General features: G+C 40.2%; 1 protein-coding gene across 2 annotated transcripts in view; it reads right to left on the bottom strand.

The window, feature by feature from the left end:
- Window positions 1-18,404, bottom strand: part of sfswap (splicing factor SWAP) — a 52,212-nt gene extending 33,808 nt beyond the window's left edge. Inside the window, exons 1-10 of one of the 2 annotated variants that reach the window (XM_061799787.1) lie at window positions 18,043-18,404; window positions 16,759-16,922; window positions 11,562-11,693; window positions 10,828-10,904; window positions 7,323-7,548; window positions 7,126-7,226; window positions 6,705-6,855; window positions 2,184-2,442; window positions 1,851-2,009; window positions 1,612-1,705 (exon numbers count right to left, since the gene is read on the bottom strand). In XM_061799787.1, the coding sequence (XP_061655771.1) occupies window positions 1,612-1,705; window positions 1,851-2,009; window positions 2,184-2,442; window positions 6,705-6,855; window positions 7,126-7,226; window positions 7,323-7,548; window positions 10,828-10,904; window positions 11,562-11,693; window positions 16,759-16,922; window positions 18,043-18,239 (1,560 nt within the window). In that variant the 5' untranslated portion in view covers window positions 18,240-18,404. Of the gene's footprint in view, window positions 1-1,611; window positions 1,706-1,850; window positions 2,010-2,183; window positions 2,443-6,704; window positions 6,856-7,125; window positions 7,227-7,322; window positions 7,549-10,827; window positions 10,905-11,561; window positions 11,694-16,758; window positions 16,923-17,247 lie in introns of both variants that reach the window. The other variant, XM_061799788.1, reaches the window with a different exon arrangement.
- Window positions 18,405-20,453: the final 2,049 nt, after the last annotated feature.

The raw sequence follows: 20,453 nt of genomic DNA, 5'->3' as shown, positions 1-20,453 counted from the left end.
TCTGATAAACATAGTTGGAATTAAATATTTCAAGTTAATTATTCTCAATAAGGAAAGACAAAGACCATTTGATATGATTCTGCTGCATGGTTGCAGTAAAGTAGTGCATTTCATTATGCCAGAAATATCCATTAATCGGGCAAATTCTTAATCAATTTATGGATTATTGTGGATTCAAGAATTAAAAAAGGTCTTCCTTAATCCCAAAATATACAATCTTTGAAGGCAACCATGGTCACCTAACATCCAGAAATCCATCATTTTTCAATGCACTATTTAATTGTAGTAGCATTGGCTTAGAAAAGCTGACGTTTAAATTGATTGTAATACTAGTGAGAATGTTTAATGTATCTCTATATAATGCTTCTCTTGTATGAGAGTCACAGGCAGCAGCATGGAGAGTGGCTAGCCAAAGCACATGGTTACAGGTCAGTAGTGTGCCAGAGCGGACAGACAACCAGATATATTTTTTCCCCACAAACATGATTTATGTCAAGGGGGAAAAAAAGAATTAAAGATTCAGACTGCTTGAGAGAAATTGCCGCCAGTCTGGTGAGTCGCAGGGTTTGAAGATGGTTGAAAGCATGACTCGGCATTCCCTACTATGTTTGCTATACAAAATAATTGCCTGTAGCCAGCCTCCAAGAGGATGAGTGTATGTGTGTGGTCGTAGAGTGGGGTTAGGTCTTGTTGATTGTAGGTAGGATACTGGCCTTTTAATGCTGGTGAGAGATTGGCTACTATGCTTTCAAGCTCATGAATGGTAAATGTCAGGCCACCTGTGTTTGTTTACAGTCAGGAGTGGAGAAGTGTAGTCACTTCAAACTGCTCTAAATTGGTTGAGGACTCTGCATCATTTGCACAATTGTCATAGTATCAGCATTACCACATTACTGGTAACCTTTCATTGCTCAATGACTCTTGGTAGTGTGTTTTAATGTCCTAAAAGTATATTCTGTTACAGTGGCTGTCTATTGGCTTACTAGAGATGCTCAAACTACCAGAGAGTGATTTGTCTGTAATATGTTCCATTTAAATACACTGCAAACCACAAATCAGTGAGGTGAGAGGTACGGTTTTTGATTGAATTTATTGTTCAGTCACGATGGTATGAATGGAACTATCCGTCTGCCAGAAGAGGAAAAAAACAGAACACCCACCCTTCTCCAATGTTTTATCAGCAAACAAAAAGATGGACAAATAGTGTTCTATATTGTTTCCTTTACCTGTGTGAACAGCTGGGCCTTGGCGGAGGTCTTTGTTGTTGTGCCACTCTAGTTTTGCTTTGTTTGGATACAATTTTAGTTATTTTAGCAATATTGAGCTTGTGCTTGTTTGATCGACAAGCACCAACCCATTTCCCCTTATGATTAACAATTTTTACTTTCAAACCACTATCGATCACAACAATATCAATAATGACTTGAGACAGCAATGAGAGTTAAGGGAGGAACTTGTGACACACAATGAGTTGTGTGTCACGTGAGGCAAGTTGTGAGGGCAGGAATATTCAGTGGTTTGACACAACTGGATGAAAAAGCTGAAAAGGGGGTTCCTTGTAAATTCATACACCAAAAGGAGAAGCAGTCATACCCATAAAGCTTATAATACCTGTGACAAGCCTTTTCCTTCTTTTTGGATGAAGTAATTCTTCTTGTACACGTAATAGGTGTTGTACTGATGCCAAGGCTGCAGAAAGTCAAACCTGCAGTAGACAGAGGGAAGAACTCACACTGTATGACGATCACACTGTCTTGAAAAATGAGCCAGAAGCGGATGAAGTGGTTTTAGGTTATCAAAAGAGAAAAGCGGTAAAAGCAATAACGGTTATTTGTGGTAAGCACACTCACCGTGGATCATTCTTGGCACGCACACTGGCTTCGAATTTGACCCCGTTCCTGACAACATACTCAGCCAGCTTGTCTATGACTGCCTGGATGTCCATTGGTGGGGGGATTATAGCGGGTGTTGCTGCCGCCGTGGCGGTTGGAGCTTCAGCTTTGAAATTGCTTTTAGTAAAAGTGAAAGATGTTCGACAAGTTAAACCTATTAGTGACGTTCGTCCCTTTCTGGTACTCATGACTCAATCTAGATACATGTTCATAATCAAAACAATTTATTCTATTTATTTATTGCACCATACCATGATTGTCATGTTCTAAATGCAATCTATCATGTTCTACCTGATTCCTGCAATGGTGACAGGAGCAACAGAGGTGGTGACCTGAGAAGGGTCAGCACCTGGTGTTTCCATGGCAATGTTTTCAGACACGGTGGATGTTGATGAATGTAGAAAGGCTGCAGAAGCAGTTGTGGGAGTCATCCCAGATGAGGTTACATTGCTGTAGTAGGAGCTGGCATCCACTCCTGGGGGTGGTGGGGCTACACAATATGTTCCATCCGGAAGCATGTAATAGCCATAGTAGACGGCAGATGAATTTTCTGTAAACAAAGGAAGAGGATATGTGGGACAAATACTGTATGTGCGCTATTTCATGCGACTGTTAGAAGATGCAGCTGTGTGTCAACAGCAGAGCTGCCAAACCACAGAAATTCATTTCCAAAACAATTTGTCTGAATTTCCATATTTTTTAAATTGTCGAGAATATTACCGCTGGACACTTATTGCAGTATATTATGTAATAAAATAATACCGTTCAATTGCACAACATAATCATTACTCTATAATCACAATCGTTAAAATGATTGCTTCAATATTTATTTATAAGATTTAAAAAAATATGATAAAGTGAAGAGTGACACGAGTGACCCCAAATGACTAGCTACGGCTCTCGGCTGAGTCAACGACGTTGCCGCTCGGCAGTCGGCATGACACAACCAAAATGAGATTAGCGGCTGGTGCACTGATGAAGAAGACAGCTGGCTAGCTGTGAGAATTAATGTGAATTGCAGGACACATTGACCATCAACATTTTTATATGTACGTCACGGTAATATGCTTCAATTCGGTGCCAAGCGGGGGCTCGGCCACTGCAGACTGCGCAGACAGGTTCACCCAGCATCGGGGCTCTCTTCCCCGATCCAGCTGTGGTTCCTGCTGAGTCCAGCTGTGGCTCCTACAGAGTCCCCCACTCGGGGTCGAATTAAAGCATTTTACAAAGTGGAGGCAAAACTAAACCCCTCAGTAGTGGCAACCTCTCTATGACTGAAGATAAACTGTGAGAGAACGCTGTTCACACACACAGAATGAGCATGCACAGGCAGCGATTTTGATGCGGGTGAACAACGCCGCATCTGCAATTGGCGTGTTGTCAAACACGTATCGCAATTATCTACCAACTATTTTTGCTCTTTTTCAACCTCTATGCAATTTGAGCCATGATTTTTTTTTTTAAATATCCTGTCAGCTTTAAATATAAAGACAGCTCTCTGACTGAATGAATATAACAAACTGCACAATGCAACTCATCCATTTCAACTGTAGATATAAATGAAACTAAAAATATTTGGAATTGATGAAAAAATATTTTGCAACTGAGGCGTTCGCGTGTCCCTAAATGGCTTTTCTGATTAGATACTGCCGTTTAAATCGCTTGATGCATGAAAACAAACAAGAAATAGTAGATAAGACTTTATGCGCGTAATGGTAATCACTCATATGCTAGATTTTTTCCTCAGTTCGCTCTGATTAGTTAGTCTAGGAAGGAACAGAAATAAAGGCTTGTATGCATATGCAGTGGAACCTGGTCCAAGACCTGGACAACGTGTGAACTGTTCGAATTTAAAAAATAAAGTTTCCCTTGAAAAAAAATAATGTACATAAACATAATCTGTTCCACAATCAAACTGACCCACAGAAACCCATTTTTTACAGGGCCAAGAACTTGAAACAAACTGCAGCATGATCTTAAGATTTACAGTGTTTGGTACACGGCAGAGAGCATGTAAATGGTGCTGAGTGTAATCGAGTCGAGACAGTCATGTGAGCAGCTGCATTGAAATTGCTCTCCTGAGAACAACACATCAGTACGCTGCTTGTGTTCAGCCCTCAAGAGTAAAGCAAAGCAGAGGTGTTCATAATGAGGCTGTGATAGTTGCTGAAGCTTACTTTGTGGGCTGCATTTTATAGTTCATCGTCATGTTTTACAGTAGTTAGTCATTAACATGTCAGTTAGAAGAAGTAATTTAGATTAAAATAAGTACAGAACCAACTTATGCAAAATGTGCCTCCTTTTACTGAAGGAAGCGAGAATGAGGATTAAGCAAATGAATGGTCAGTGTCAATGATGTCATGGTGATAACAACTTAGTCACTGAACTAGTTGACTTTAATGGCAAATCCAATTTTCTCCAATCAGAAATTGGAAAAGCAACACTACAAGACGTCATTCAGAAAATGTGCGTTATTGGTGAGATGAAGTTTTATGTGGTGAGGAACAAAAATGCCAAAAAGGATTCTGATGATTGTCCGGTCAATAGATATGGTAAAACACTGGAATAAATTTTCATCTGATTGGGTGGTAAATTAATACACTCAACTTGAAATTGCATATGAATGCTTATAAATGCTGTCACCAAACCAGCTCGTGGCAGCAGAAGAAGTAACCAGGTTACACTGTTCAGTCCACTACACAGCAGCATCATGGAGGAAATCTCAAATGTCAAGCCAAGAGTATAATGCGAGCAGCTTGTACCCAAAAGGAATTGTGTGTCAGTTGTTTGGACACACTTAGGCTACAATAAGGATGACGATCAAAACGTAGTAGTGCAAACACTGCAGAAAAACGTTTTTGTGTCCAAAGAAAAACATCTTGTCCTACACCTGAAGCACCATCATGTTACTGTATATGGATAATGTATGGCACACAATTGAGAGAGAGACTACTTATAAGGACTTTGACAACAAGTGCCACCATTACGCAGATACCCTTAACGGAAGCATTTACAAATACCACACAATGTGAAAAGAACTCTAAAAGTTGGAAAGAAATACTGTAACTGACGTAACTACATCACGAAAGAAATGGCAACCTTGGTGCGTGATCGTGTTAAACGCCTCATTAGTTACACTGTGCCATTGTTAAAATATTTTTTTTCCAAAACTGCAGTGCCCAACCTGTATAACCTTCCGTTTGTATTTAGTTTTTTGGCCAAACACTTCAGTGAGTGTTGGTTGTCGGGAAGACGGCTCTGCATTTTGTGGTGCAGTTTTTTTCCCCAGCTGTGAAAACTGGGCCAGGTGGTGGGCATGCAAGTTTGCTGAGTGGGCACCACTTTCAAACAAATTTGGCATACTGGCTCATCCATGTTGATGGGCTCACCTTGCTGATTCGGTTTTCAGGAAAAATAGTCATACACGGGGGCTGACATTTGACTATTTAATCATCCTTTTTCCTCTTAATTTCTCCTATGTTTCCTGGCCTTGATCCTCATGAGGCTCACTTGCAGCCTATGTGCGTGTATGCTACCACAGTGGTCCACAACCTTTTTTCCACCACAGACCTGTTCAATGAAGTACCTATTTAACACCGACAGGCAACCATTCGTTTGGGGGATGGGGGTGGGGTTGAGGGGGACACAGACTTTTCCAATTGGAGGCTCATCGCCACGGGGCGGTAGTTGAGGACCACTGCACTAGCAGCCCTACCTACCACCACAAATACAAAGAGACTGGATGACTGACAAGAGGGTTCAATCCGTTCATTCCGCTATGGAACAAACACGCCTACCTACCACCACAAATACAAAGAGACTGGATGACTGACAAGAGGGTTCAATCCGTTCATTCCGCTATGGAACAAACACGCCCAGGTGCTGAGACTGATGCACAGGGTGAACCTCTTGTCATCAAGCCTCTTTAGAGGCGAGTGACAAGGAAAACAAAGAGGAATGCTGCGCATGGCGATATATAGAGGCCGCCAAAACTATCAGCTTAATTTTCATTTATCGTACCATTAATTGATTTACTGATTATCGTCCCAGGCAAACACTCAACTACAATAGCTAACAGTGCCTGTAAGCGGACGCACCCCCCACCCACCCCCCAAAAAAAAAAATAAAAAAAAAAATCATAAATCTCATTTAATCTTTAGGCCGTATCACCCAGGCCTAAAGTGGAGTAGTATTATGAAAAAAAAATTTCATTTCACTCAGTGACAAAATTCAAACACGGTTATGCAACAAAATTCCAACAAGGTAATGTAACACCACAACACAAATACATGTCAACGAAATGTGAGAGATCTTTGTTGTTGAAAGTCGGCAAACAGATGGCAAATGCACATCAGTCGCATTAAGTGGCCATACTACATGAACAGCTCGACTAACTGAAGACAAGAGCAGATCGAAGGATTGCCTCCATAATTTTGTTATAGATGAGTAAATAGCATTAAATGGACAAGTTAACACTCCAGTCAGGCTGGGCCAGTGGTCATGTGAGAAGCAGTCGCATAATACAATTTGCACACATTCTTTACCATGTCAGACACAGTAAGCTAATGGATAAGTGTGAGAAGATTTGAATCATCATGACTGCATATGGTAGCCCAATTATTTTCATCCATTATTCTAAAATTAAAAACTGTCATTCAAATTGATTTCAAATATGATGAATAAGACACTTTTTTCATTGGATGGCATCTATCAGAGGCATATAATGCAAGTACAGTAGCTCAATATAGTGGCTAGTAGTTGCTACAGTATCGACAAATGTGTACTTCTATTGCTTCAGAAGTTAATACTCACGGTCAGCTGTGTACTGTGTTACTGTACTGGACACGGCAGGATTTGTCACTTCCTCAGCACCAGTTTGTACTGCGGCCAATCCATTTCTTTCCTCCTTGGCTTTACGCACCAATGCTGCAAGGGGATGATCTGGGTCCATCACTTGAAGTGGCTGCAAAAGGGTCGGTTAAAACAGTGAAATCGTCAGTTAAACAAACATTTGACTCTTCCATCAATACCATGACATGAGCTTTGCCTATAACTATCATTTATCCAGGTCACTATTCTCGACACAAAATTATACATTAAAAAAATAGCATTTTGAACATCTCAAGCTTTCATTCTTCAATCAGCTTACACATCTAGTGTACAAGAGGTTTTAAGGTACTAAGAAACTACTTCAGTCTAATAAAACGTCCCACTTGGTTACCAACATATATACCTTCATCAGTTCCTCCAGGCGAGAGCATCTTTTAGGTGCAAACAAACTGGGATGAAGGTAGTTGCCATCCCCATCGTCATCGGAATCATCAGAATTGGATTCTGCAGCAAAACAGTGACAAGAAGAAAATTCACATCAGAGTTTGCCCAAAAGATGAGCTCACAATGGGTGTTGTAGCGAGACAGAGTATGTCTCACCTTCTGGCTGCTCCTGTTTGTTGGTGGAGGCCACATTGTACCGACCTTCCTTCATAGCCCTCAGGATGTGTTTGTAGTAAGGGTTCAAGTAATGGTCAAAACGGAGAAAGTCAAACTGGGAGTTACCAGCCTGCTTGGCTTTCAGCACGATCTCAAACTGAGCGCCCTGCTGAGATACAAAGGTGGCTGTCCGCTCTATTATGTTATGAGTCTTGATGGTTGCCGGCTAAAATAAAAATGCAAAAAAAAACAACACAAAGTTATATTAAGTTTTGAAAAGAGACAACAACACATTTTGAAACTTCTGCAAACTTTGATAGAGAATTATAATAACTTATCCTTAGTTGTTGTCTGATAAAAACCTTGTACCAGCATCTCCATTTAATGACAATTTTGAGTGTAACATTATGAGTTCTCGAGTTCTTTTGCATTTACTAAAAAATATTTTAGATTTACTTTCAGATAACGTATTATAATGCCAAGTCACCTGAGAGTTCGTTAGTTTGGTTTTTGGTGAGAAAAGTCTTGGGTGTAATTTCCCATAATACCAATAGGCATTGTAATTAAGTGATTGTATCCTCTAGCTTCAATACAGAGTTGGATTTGCCTTTTGAATTTGACATTTATTGCACTAATTTTAATACTCCATCTCCTGCATAATTCTGCTTAGAATAACTAATTCTAAACATTAATGGGAACTGATAGCAGGGGCAGGTAGATAGCAGGGTCTGTTCAAAATGAACATAATATTGGGCGGATAAAGATATGATATGATTGCTGACAACGACCAGTTGAATCATGTCACAGCTACATGCATTTAAACCAATTGGGGGAGTAAGTCAAAGCCCACTAAACAGTAAGTAAGGTTTATGTGCATTTTGGGGCTGTACATGTGGGTGATATCATATATTGGTCATTTGCCCGCGACCCTAGTGAGGAGAAGCGGCTCAGAAAATGGATGGATGGATGTTCTAGCAGACACTGTTCCTCGGTCGCCATTGTTGTTGCTTTGTTCCTTGTTACGGAAAGTAAAAACAGCTACCGAAAATGGCCCAAAAAATGCAGAGGAAACTCCACCCTGTGGTGTCCGAGCCAATACCAGCCGTAGCGACACCCCCGACTTGGAGGTGAATTGCAGTACATTTTAAAAACTGCACACGTGGGTTGCGCTCGGGTATAAATGCAAACTACGCACGGGACAGCCGCAGTGACATCAGCGCGATCGCCACCCACGCAAGTATAAAGAAGCCTTTTTTACTGTGTGAGCCACACACAGATGTAATTGACAGCTAAAGGGGAGCATTCAGTGGACAGGCCCACACAGTCCTGGGGCTGGAGGGGGATTTATTTTTCATGATTTGGGAGCCTTATTTTGTATAACTGGGGATTTTTAATCAGTCAAATTTTGCAGCCTCTCTTCTTTGTGCTGTGTCAAATTTTAAACATTATTTCATCCTTTTACAGAGTCTTTAATTGCCCTGCTGGCTCAAATGAGTGTTGTGTTGCTGTAGCTTAGATACACTGACACCAACGTGTTGCTGCAGGGAAGTGATACTGTTCTTTTTAGGGCAGAGCTGCCAACCTATAAAAAAATTCACTTGCAGACCAATTTGTCCAAATTTGTCTGAATTTCCATATTTTCAAAATGTTGTCAAGAAAATTTCTGTGCGAGAATTGTTAATAAATTATGGCTTCAATATTTGTCATTTTAACATCTTTATTACATCAACCCTGGACACAGTTACAGCCTGAATCAAATTAACAATATATGAGATTTCGACGTTCCATCATCAAAAATGTGTGTCTCCATGGATTAATTCACCGTTACCAATTCTATTTTCAGCCCTTGTAACTAAAAAAACGCAAGTCAATTAAAGCAGATTAATCAGATCTCAAACTTCAAAATTAAAAATCAGCGCTTTATTTTGCAAATAAACAATTAGATCTACAAACACGTATTAATTGGGCTGTTAATTTTGTTGTTCAGTTGTTTACTCTCCGAAAAAACGCAGTTCCAGCCAGACCTATGTTGCATGACACGTGCTTAGCAATTAGCATGACTCTGACGTCATCATCGCCTATCCACTCTTCGTCCTCCCATCGTCACACCTGTAAGAAGCATGGTAAGAAGTGTAGCTTACTCGCTACCATGGAGGCGAAGAGCCAGTGATTTACAATGCATTGACAACGGACGCAAAGAGAACATTCGCTTCTGCGGCTTGGCAACTGGAGGGCGTGATAAAATAGCGTGCACCAAACAGCTGTTCATTGTAGCCGGTAATGTCAGAAGCTGGATCCTGCCCCCCCTCCCACTAATATCCAGTACAATCAGTGTTACGGCCAGTGATTTCCATAACAAATTACGGACGTTCCATAACAGTTGGCAGCTCTGCTTAGGTTAACTACTAATCTTCCCCTTGAGGCTTCTTTTGAAACTTTTTTTTATGCATGACAATAAGTATTGTATGCTTTTGTTGTCTAACTCTGAATATAAAAGAGAAAGTAACACCACTGTAGAGACATGCAAGCTAGCAATATGAATATAATGTTTTAATGGTTAGTTGATGAGCCAAGAGTTATGAAAGTTAGTTATTGCTAAAACAGACTGTAATACAACTTTCAAGACAACTTAATTGATATCTTGCTTTAGTTTTGAAACTACATTAAAAAGGTTCTTTTGAGTTCTCTTTTTTTGTCACGTTGCCCTTGGTTTTATGCTATATCTCAGCAATTCAGTAATAAATTGTTCTGTCTTTGCACGTTTTCATCACTTATTTTCCAACTTATTTATTGTAGTCAGGAAAAGAAAACTGACTTTACAGGGTCTTTAATATAAGCTTGCAAGCAAATACTGTGCTCAGCAGATGAGTACACCTAAACAAATTTGTAAGAAAACCTCCAGTTTCCTTTCAGAATCAACATTTTCTATGGCTTTCTATATGACAAAATGGTGCTACAAATGTCAACCATTGATTGCAAAGTAGATTTATCAGTGCACAGAGAATGCTCTTATATTCATGGGGAAAAAAATGAGTAGACACCAATGAGTGTCTAGCAAAGTTACATTTTAGATGGAAAACTATAATTTACAAGTATTCAACCATTAGGAGAGTTTAATTATCAAATGTTCAAACATTGTTCAGGTCCTCACTGAGAAACTGATAAAAAACTTACTTTTCAAAGGGGGTGTTCTCGTTTGGGTAGAGCACTGTATATTAATTTACAGTACCGTCTATGGTAAGAGAGTATACCCAATCTTTTGATGCTGTCCCAATGAATCATGTAATAATAATGGTAAAGATCATTGATCCAAGCCAGGCTCAATGCACCTTCAGGTCAATGAATACAGTCTGGTATTTATACACGTTTTTGAACTTGCAATTACTTTTAAGTGCCTATTTTAAAAGCTAAAATGACTTCTACACACAGATGGGTGTGCATTATACTAAAGTGGTCATTGTAAATATAAATATAAGAGTAAATTGATTGGATAGTTAATACTCACCAGTTCTACATCAGGGGGGATCTCAAGTCCTTGGGGAGCAACAAATGGTTCTTCACTCTCTTCAGGCTCAGGCTCTTCTATTTAGTTGAAAATGTGCAAAATTTGATTAGTTCTTCAACATATGTCACATAGTGTATTACAAATTCTAATTATACTCCACGACAAATGATTTTGTCCTTTATAAAGGTGCAGTAATGCAAAGTTGTATAGCTTTGTACAAAAAAAATAAAGAAAATGTTTCATTAAATTGCAATAAACAGTATAACCAAGAATGCTAGAATACAATTACTATTTCATATTTATATACTGTATTTTATATCACATTTGCTCATCTGAGGGAACTTACCCCCAAGAATGGCCACCATCTGTTTTGGTGGCCAAAAGTCTACCACCGCTTCAAAGATACAAGGACAGACTGTCCCAGTGCAGTGACTAATGTGGATTATAAATGGTGGAGAATTGGTAAAGGCAACACAACCAACATATGACATGTGGACAGATGACTGTTAATTAGACTGGAATTAACCTTCCGGCCAATTTAACTCCAATTATTGGTGATGACAATTTGATGTATGTCATTATTAAAAGTGTGTATGAAAGGCAGCACGCCCCCCCCCCCCCCCCCCCCCCAATGCATCTGTTTTTTCTTTCTTTTAGCAAATGCATTTGCTGAGGGGTCAGAGCACACTTCAAACAACAAGGGGGATTGGGACAACCACTGTGTGACTTCTCACCCGCGCGCTTCTTAGCATCCTCCTCCTCTGTGGGTTGGGAGGGGTCATAGTAGTCCGCGGTGTACTTGAAGGCCACCGCGTTGTAGGTGCCTTCATCTGCTAGTGCCTCACTCAGACGTTTGTACTCCTCCTCTGCAGAATACAATTTCCATGTCTCACATCATGTTAAATTATATTACACAGTTAGTTATTTTCACTGAACCCTTAGAAGTCAAATGGTCCAGAATAAAAAGTACAAAACCCCAACAAAAAGAAAAAGTGAGAAACACACATCACCTCACCTCCCAGTCCATGTGTTTTTCTTTTTTTCATTATCCTGTGTATGTATAACCTGTTCATGAGGTAAATAAGTCAAAAAAAGAAAATTGTACAACAGACAATAATGCTAGAGCAGGCGTGTCTAAAATCCGTCCAACTTACTGTTAATGGCCTGCAGCATATTCGAATAAGAAAAAGAAACAAGATCCACATCACGAACTTATGAAGGAGAATTAAGGCCGCACTGAAAAGAAAATAAAGACGACCAGAAAAAAGGTACGTCATAAGAGAAAGTAAAAAGGTTGAAGATATCACACTAATACTAATAACTACTTCCTTTGTCACCTATAATAGAAAGCTTAGATATCAAAGTGGGCGTACCCCTCCTGTCGAGCATTTTTTATACAAAATAATGTATGGATGTAAATATGCAACTTAATTTAGCTATTTCTTGGTTAAAAAAAATGAGAAAGTCACAAAGTGAACGATCATGGCTAGTTTGACCAGAATATTGCCTTTTTCCTATTGAAATTCATACCTATAACTTCATTAAAGACAAGGACAAAATTCCCACTAAAACCATCAATATTGCTAATGCTCCCAAATGGTCTCTTTAGTGGCCAGATGAGTAATATCTTGAATGAATGGGAGTCAGACTCCCAAATTCAAGGGCAATCCAGTCTTATGGGATGAACTATCTATATGACTGTGTGACATCAATCATTAGCAAAGTATTCTGTCCTGTCAGTTTGGGCATAAGACACCATATTCCGCTCAAAATGGTGGCTTATTAATTTAATTAAGTGACTCAGTGTGTCTTTCAGGAGGGTGTTCTGTCATCAAATTACTCAGTTTCATTAGAATGTCAAATGAATCAGGTGCAAGTATTCCAGCCGAGTCAAAAGTGATTCCCGTAGTAATGGCTCATGAGCTAAGTGACAAAGGAGGTCAGCTATTTTTTTAGCGATGGAAAGCATCTCAAACAAAGAATTTGGGAAATTCTTACCAGAGAAAAATACTCCTAAAACTAATATCTCAAAATTATAAATGTTTGAGCAGAGGCAGACTTGTCATACAGTGGGTATGGAAAGTATTCAGACCCCCTTAAATTTTTCACTCTTTGTTATATTGCAGCCATTTGCTAAAATCATTTAAGTTCATTTTCCCCTCATTAATGTACACACAGCACCCCATATTGAAAGAAAAAAACAGAATTGTAATTTTTTTTGCAGATTTATTAAAAAAGAAAAACTGAAATATCACACAGCCATAAGTATTCAGACACTTTGCTCAGTATTTAGTAGAAGCACCCTTTTGAGCTAATACAGCCATAAGTCTTTTTGGGAATGATGCAACAAGTTTTTCACACCTGGATTTGGGGATCCTCTGCCATTCCTCCTTGCAGATCCACTCCAGTTCTGTCAGGTTGGATGGTGAACGTTGGTGGACAGCCATTTTCAGGTTTCTCCAGAAATGCGCAATTGGGTTTAAGTCAGCACTCTGGCTGGGCCATTCAAGAACAGTCACTGAGTTGTTCTGAAGCCACTCCATTATTTTAGCTGTGTGCTTAGGGTCATTGTCTTGTTGGAAGGTGAACCTTCGGCCCAGTCTGAGGTCCTGAGCACTCTGGAGAAGGTCCTGTCCATTCCGCTGAAAAACATCCCCACAGCATCATGCTGCCACCAATGTTGGGACTATATTGGACAGGTGATGAGCAGTGCCTGGTTTTCCCACACATACCGCTGAGAATTAAGGCCAAAAAGTTCTATCTTGGTCTCATCAGACCAGAGAATCTTATTTTTCACCATCTTGGAGTCCTTCAGGTGTTTTTTTTTTTTTTTTTTTTTTTTTAAGCAAACTCCATGCGGGCTTTCATGTGTCTTGCACTGAGGAGAGGCTTCCGTCGGGCCACTCTGTCATAAAGCCCTGACTGGTGGAGGGCTGCAGCGATGGTTGACTTTCTAGAACTTTCTCCCATCTCCCGACTGCATCTCTGGAGCTCAGCCACAGTGATCTTTGCGTTGTTCTTTATCTCTCTCACCAAGGCTCTTCTCCCACGATTGCTCAGTTTGGCCGGATGGCCAGCTCTTGGAAGGGTTCTGGTCATCCCAAACGTCTTCAATTTTAAGATTATGGAGGCCACTGTGCTCTTAGGAACCTTAAGTGCAGCAGAATTATTTTTGTAACCATGCCCAGATCTGTGTCTTGCCACAATTCTGTCTCTGAGCTCTCCAGGCAGTTCCTTTGACCTCATGATTCTCATTTGCTCTGACATGCACTGTGAGCTGTAAGGTCTTATATAGACAGGTGTGTGGCTTTCCTAATCAAGTCCAATGAATATAATCAAACACAGCTGGACTCCAAAGGTGTAGAATCTCTAGGATGATCAGAAGAAATGGACAGCACCTGAGTTAAATATATGAGTGTCACAGTAAAGGGTCTGATACTTATGGCTGTGTGATATTTCAGTTTTTCTTTTTTAATGAATCTGCAAACATTTCAACAATTCTGTTTTTTTCTGTCAATATGATCTGTGCCTTGCCACAATTCTGTCTCTGAGCTTTTCAGGTAGTTGCTTTGACCTCATGATTCTCATTTGCTCTGACATGCACTGTGAGCTGTAAGGTCTTATATAGACAGGTGTGTGGCTTTCCTAATAAAGTCCAATGAAAATAATCAAACACAGCTGGACTCCAGAGAAGGTGTAGAATCTCTAGGATGATCAGAAGAAATGGACAGCACCTGAGTTAAATATATGAGTGTCACAGTAAAGGGTCTGAATACTTATGACTGTGTGATATTTCAGTTTTTCTTTTTTAATACATCTGCAAAAATTTCAACAATTCCGTTTTTTTCTGTCAATATGGGGGGGGGGGGGGGGGGTTCTCTGTGTAGATTGAGAAAAAAAATTAACTTAAATGCTTTTACCAAATGGCTGCAATATAACAAAGACTGAAAAATTTAAGGGGGTCTGAATACTTTCCGTACCCACTGTAGGTACTTCTTGCATATAGATTTTGTAGTAAAACAAAAATAAACGTTGCATTTTTCTCACATCTCTCACAACAGTTCGTGTTTTATTATTTTTTTTAATGAACCTGGCAGATTGTTAAAATAAAGGTTAACAAAAAAAAAACCTGAGTGTACCCTTTTCTTTGAATCTCAACCTTGAACAAATACTACATGCCAAATGTTGGGGATTACTGGGTTTCACATACTACAAGCAAGCATTCCAATAATTCATGCAAAATTGTTTGAAAAGATATGGTAATATTAAGAACTCTATATAATACTTGGCATCAGGCAAAATCCAAACCATGTTTGGCCTTAATTCACCAGAGCAAATAACTGAAATTCCTTACACATTCATGTCATCAGCATGAATTTCCAAATCAAATCTCTTTTTTTTCGCCTCAACCTGTCTTGTTCAGGTGTATGGTCATGCAGAATGGTGGATCTGTATGCCTTTTATGCTGGAACACTAAGTCTAATTTTCAGTGGCCCATAGATAATTACTAGGATGGTTTCATAATAGAGATACAACAGCTGGATGAGGTGGCCTCAGGATATTTGCTTAGGCAAAACACCATAATGATGGCAGGTCCCCATCATGCATCTCTAAATATATAGAGTAATGGAAATAATATTTAGTGGACAAAAATCCATTAATAGTTAAAATAACAGCTGCCATGTATTCATAGAGAAAAACGTTAATGACATCAGCTACTTAAAATAATGTGCTGTCATTGAAGAATTAGCAACAAGGCTTCAAGGACTTTGTCATACCAACATAGATTTGCACAACATATAGCACCAAATTTGATAGCCAAGGTCCCATATTAGCCCAATAAGTCACAAGACTTTTGAAATACAAATAGAATAAGAAAATAAGATAAACCAATAAAAAGATACAAATACTTATTTACAGTTGTGAATGTGTGCAAAGGTGCAACTGCAGCAAGGATTTGGTTGATGTAAGTTGAGGTAGACACTTATGATTAGGGATTCACTGAAAATTCGGTCACCAAAGGTTTTCGCACAAAAATGGGCCAAAAGAGCATTTTCGGTTTTCAGCCGAAAGACTTGTCACAGAAAAAAAACCCGGCAAAACAGGACGATGTGATGGTGCAAGCAAAAACCACAAGCAGCTCACGCTTCTTCGGATAAAGCTCGGCAAGTCCACCAATGAGATGGTGTGTTTCGTAATTATACAGTTTTAATGTTGTGTACATAATGTTTGTGAAACTAATAAAGGTATATATGCAACTGTTAAGTCCCATATCCACCATAAATACTACTAAACAGCATCAGCGCCATATTTCACTTCTTCATACGGCCATGCATGACTTAGGGGGCTCATAAATCCAACAGTTCTTAAAATAATTTTTAAAAGGTTCCAACTAAAATATTTTGTTGTAATTGTATGTATTGCATGTCTTGAAAGCAGCTACATTGTTACTCAAAACAAAAAAAAGTTTACTCATTTGTTAACGAATAAACATTTTATACTCAAATCACGTTTCCCCCCCCATTCTAACTAAGAAAGTTGGTCACACCAGTGTGAAAGATTTTGTGTAGCCCTGGCAGTGTTGCCAATTTGGCAATGTTGTCGCTATATTTAACAACTTTTCCAACTGCTTGAGCAACTATTTTCTTTTTTTTAAGCTACTAGCGAGTTTAATTCTCGCTAAGAAACAGACGGCATGAGCAGAATCATTTTCACAATGTTGTCTGTATGACACATAAGGAGCCCAGTGGAACGCAATCATGGAGTCAAAGAAGCAAAGTGTTTTCGGTATCGGATCGGGCCTCCATATCGGGAAATACTAAAGATCAAGTGACTCGGGTCCCCTCCCCCCCCCAAAAAAATAAATAAATAAATGTGATCCCTTATCACTAATATTACTACACTCATTGTCCATGCAGTTTCCATGCCTACCTTGTCTCGCCTCTTCTTCCAGCAGGTCTGTGTGAAATGCCAGATATCTTTCTTCATCGCAGAGTGCCTCGATTCTGGCCTCTTCCTCCGACAGCTGGTAGGATGTGTTCCACGACCCACTGTCATACTCTGAAAGGTCATGTAAGTGACCACGCCCATCGTATCTGTTGAATGAAATGAAGCATTAGCGAGAAGGAAGTCGACAAAAACTTTTATCTACATAAAAGGCCTACTTACCAGGGGCGGGTGGTCTATAACACCCCTAGCTACTATATAAAATATACTGGTGGCCTGTTTAAAGTGAGTTTGCTTGTAAAATGCTACAATGTTCTGACGCTTAACAATATAATTAAAACCAAGAAACCTACATTGAAATAAAAGCAATTAAAGCAACTCCCCTTACCTTACAGGGTTCACCCTGTAACACTCATCAATACTTTTACATCTGCAAAGAGAGTTACATTCACACAAACCCGGGTACATAAATACCTATCCATAAGAACGCAAATGGAGGACATTTTCCTGGGTTCGTCCATCTACTCCTTCTCTCGGTTGCAGTTTCTTCAGGAAGACAAAGAAATGGGGTGCTGAGGTTGGCATTCAGGGTTTGCCAGGACCCCTTTAGCCTACCTTGCTGGGGAAAGAACTGGGTTATGTGATAAAGACACACATTCAAAGGCTGTACAGATGAAACAACATGGGCCACTGCAGGTCAAGGTGGTTCAAAAGAATGGTTAGTTTGTGTTGTCCAAGATTTGTATGTACGACGTGCTCAATGACAAGTATTTTAGGAAGAATTTAATTGGGAAAATAGCAAACAAAACATTAACAGTTTTTACTGCATCATACTCAACAGAAAAATATGCCAGAAGTAAACATTTCCAGAGGAATTCCAACATGGCAAATGCAAGGCCCAAATAACAGTCAAACATTATGAATTGGTTATCAAAAGTGGATCTCTTCGTTTGAGTGACAGAATGAAAATAAGCATTTGGTGCTAACATTTGAAAACAATGACCATCACGGGGGGTAGCAAATTAAGTGTGGGATTTTCATATCAACATGTTACTCTGGAAATGTCGTTTCAGTTATTTTGAACGTACTGTAGAATGCCCCCCTCCCCAAAAAAAGAAAACGATTACACATGGAGTAAACATTCTCGACAGTTTCAGGCATCCCCGGACTTCTGAAAGACTAACTCCAACCAGTTCCGTCAACTTTGAAACAGGCTAACAGACAAAATAGATAGTTAGCATAGTGTTTCGGTTAAAGTGTTCAACCGACCTATCAATCATGATGCTCTTGTCCCCCATCCATGGGATAAGATGCTTTCCATGTTCGTGGTAAAGAGCCCTTTCGTCGTCTCGGAACACTTTACAGGCGTAGCCGAACACCAAAAGGTCGGCGTATTTTTCACTGTCACTCGCATCTGTCGCCGGTTTGTTGTTTGGGTCCTTCTTTGCCGTCCCGCGACCATACATCTCCAAATAAATGATATAAATACGTTAATGTGTGTAAAGAAATAATGCTTAATGGTGAAATAAAAGTCTTGCGATGGGAGTAATTCTCAAGCTAATCAGCGTTTCAAAACTCAAGGCACAAACTGCTAACTGCCGTCGGTCGCCATGTTGAAAATAAGTAAATGTGGCTTTGTGCCGTGCTTTGCACTTACGTCATATTGTTAAACGTCATGTAATGCTAAATTAATGATAATATTTTGATTTTTTTATACAATTATATGACTCATGTAGTATGAGTCGGAAGAAACGTTTATTGAACGTGCGTTTTTTTAAATGTTTATTTTCATGTGTGGCGAATGGGTGATGAAGAAATAAAGCAGCTGCCGGAACCGTCCGTCGCGTTTAAAAGAGTGCAGTCGTTTTAAATGTGTTTATTTCAGATCAAATTAGTTCAGAATTCGTCTTTGCATTGATGGAGATATTTTGCATTTATTCAACAATTTAAAACAGGTCCCTTTGTAATTGTAATTGTCAATAACGTGGCATGATTCCATCATAATTCCCCAGATATGTTTACAATATATTTGGCACAGCCGGCACGGTGACCAACTGGTTAGCACATCTGCCTCACAGTTCTGAGGATCGGGGTTCAAATACCGGAGTTTGCATGTTCTCCCCGTGCCTGAGTGGGTTTGCTCCGGATTTGTGAGTGCGAATGGTTCTTTGTTACTATGTGCCCTGCGATTGGCTGTCGACCGCTTCAGGGTGTACCCTACCTCCCGCCCGAAGATAGCTAGGATAGGCTCCACCAGCCCGCGACCCTAGTGAGGAGAAGCGGTAAAGAAAATAGATGCATGGATGGATATTTGCCACATCCTCCTCACAGTTCGGAGGTCGGGGATTCGAATCTGGCCGTCCTGAGTGGTGTTAGCACGTTCTCCACGTGGTTGTGTGGCTTTTTCTGCGGGTATGCTGGCTTCCTCACACATTCCAAAAAACATGTTTCTTAGGTTAATTGAACACTGTAAATCAGTGGTGCCCACAATACAGTCCGGGGGCCATTTGCGGCCCGCCGTCCTTTTTTTTTTAGTGGCTCGCAACAAAAAAAGGACAGACATTTGACACGTCCCGCAAGGCTATTGGGTGTCGTTGTTAAAAATTGGGGAATGTTTGTCTGTGTGTTGAAGGGGTGGGTTGCAACACCCACATGGGTGCAACACACGGTACACACCTGACAACTAAAAAACCAGTAGACACTCCAATTGCTTCTTCCCTCTTTCCATTGACTTCTTAAACAGTTGACTTACAGTTCCTTTGTGTGTATCTCTGTTGGGACATTATTACATTATTACTGTATCCATTATTGTAGTTTCGTCACTCGTTATTGGTGGGGGGAGGGTGCTTGGCACCCCATGTGAATGTATTTGGATGTGCCAACGAAGTTGTTTTGTGACTTAACTCCTCCTTGACGAAATGGATTTTGATGGTTCAAATGTACCACCGAAGTTGTTTTCTGACTACAAAGACTAGGAGGCAGTGCCGGGCGAGTTACGCCACAATTTGTGAATGGATTGTGGATGCTTGGGCTAACGTGTCTGCTTGCACTGTTGTTCGAGCTTTCTTAACATTTTCTTTTGATCACCACTGTGTTCTTAATTATTTTATTTTTTTTTGTCCTGTTCGTCTGTTAGGTCAAACAGAATGGAAGATCTGTATCCCTTTCATGCCAGAACAGTTTTACTGTGTCACAGTGGGGTTTTTAATCTGCCGCTGTGGTTTCTTAGTATTATAATTGAAGTTTATTGAGAATCAGAGTCGAACAGAACAAAGTTTCGAGAGAGGAGAGAGAAACAAAGACAAAGCAGTAATTGTAAACAGGATGAGATAAGTAAGTCCTTACATTATCTACAACAATGAAACATAAAATATGAGTGTTGCATGGGGCTAGAGTGCTACCCCCTGTGAGGGAAGGACAGGACAAGCTAGAACAAGGACAGGAGAAGAAGCATGCAGGACAAGGGACGTGAACCCGGCTGTACAACTGCATGTTGGGGGGGCGGGGGGGGGTCGTCGTCTGGCTCTCCTGCGGGTGGCGACAGTGTGTGGGGCGGTGGGGGGTTAGGGGGCTGCCATTGGGTCCCTGTGGCCCCCACCGGGTGGCCAGTTGTCGGGGCGCCTCAGTGGGGCCGGTGGACCGCCCTGGGTCCCTCGGTGTGGGACGTGTCCCGTCCACCG

This window comes from Phyllopteryx taeniolatus, chromosome 15 (genome assembly GCF_024500385.1).
Source record: "Phyllopteryx taeniolatus isolate TA_2022b chromosome 15, UOR_Ptae_1.2, whole genome shotgun sequence".
Lineage (NCBI taxonomy): Eukaryota > Metazoa > Chordata > Actinopteri > Syngnathiformes > Syngnathidae > Phyllopteryx > Phyllopteryx taeniolatus.
Note: the sequence above shows the minus strand (reverse complement) of the source record. Positions and strands in the feature narration are given on the sequence as shown.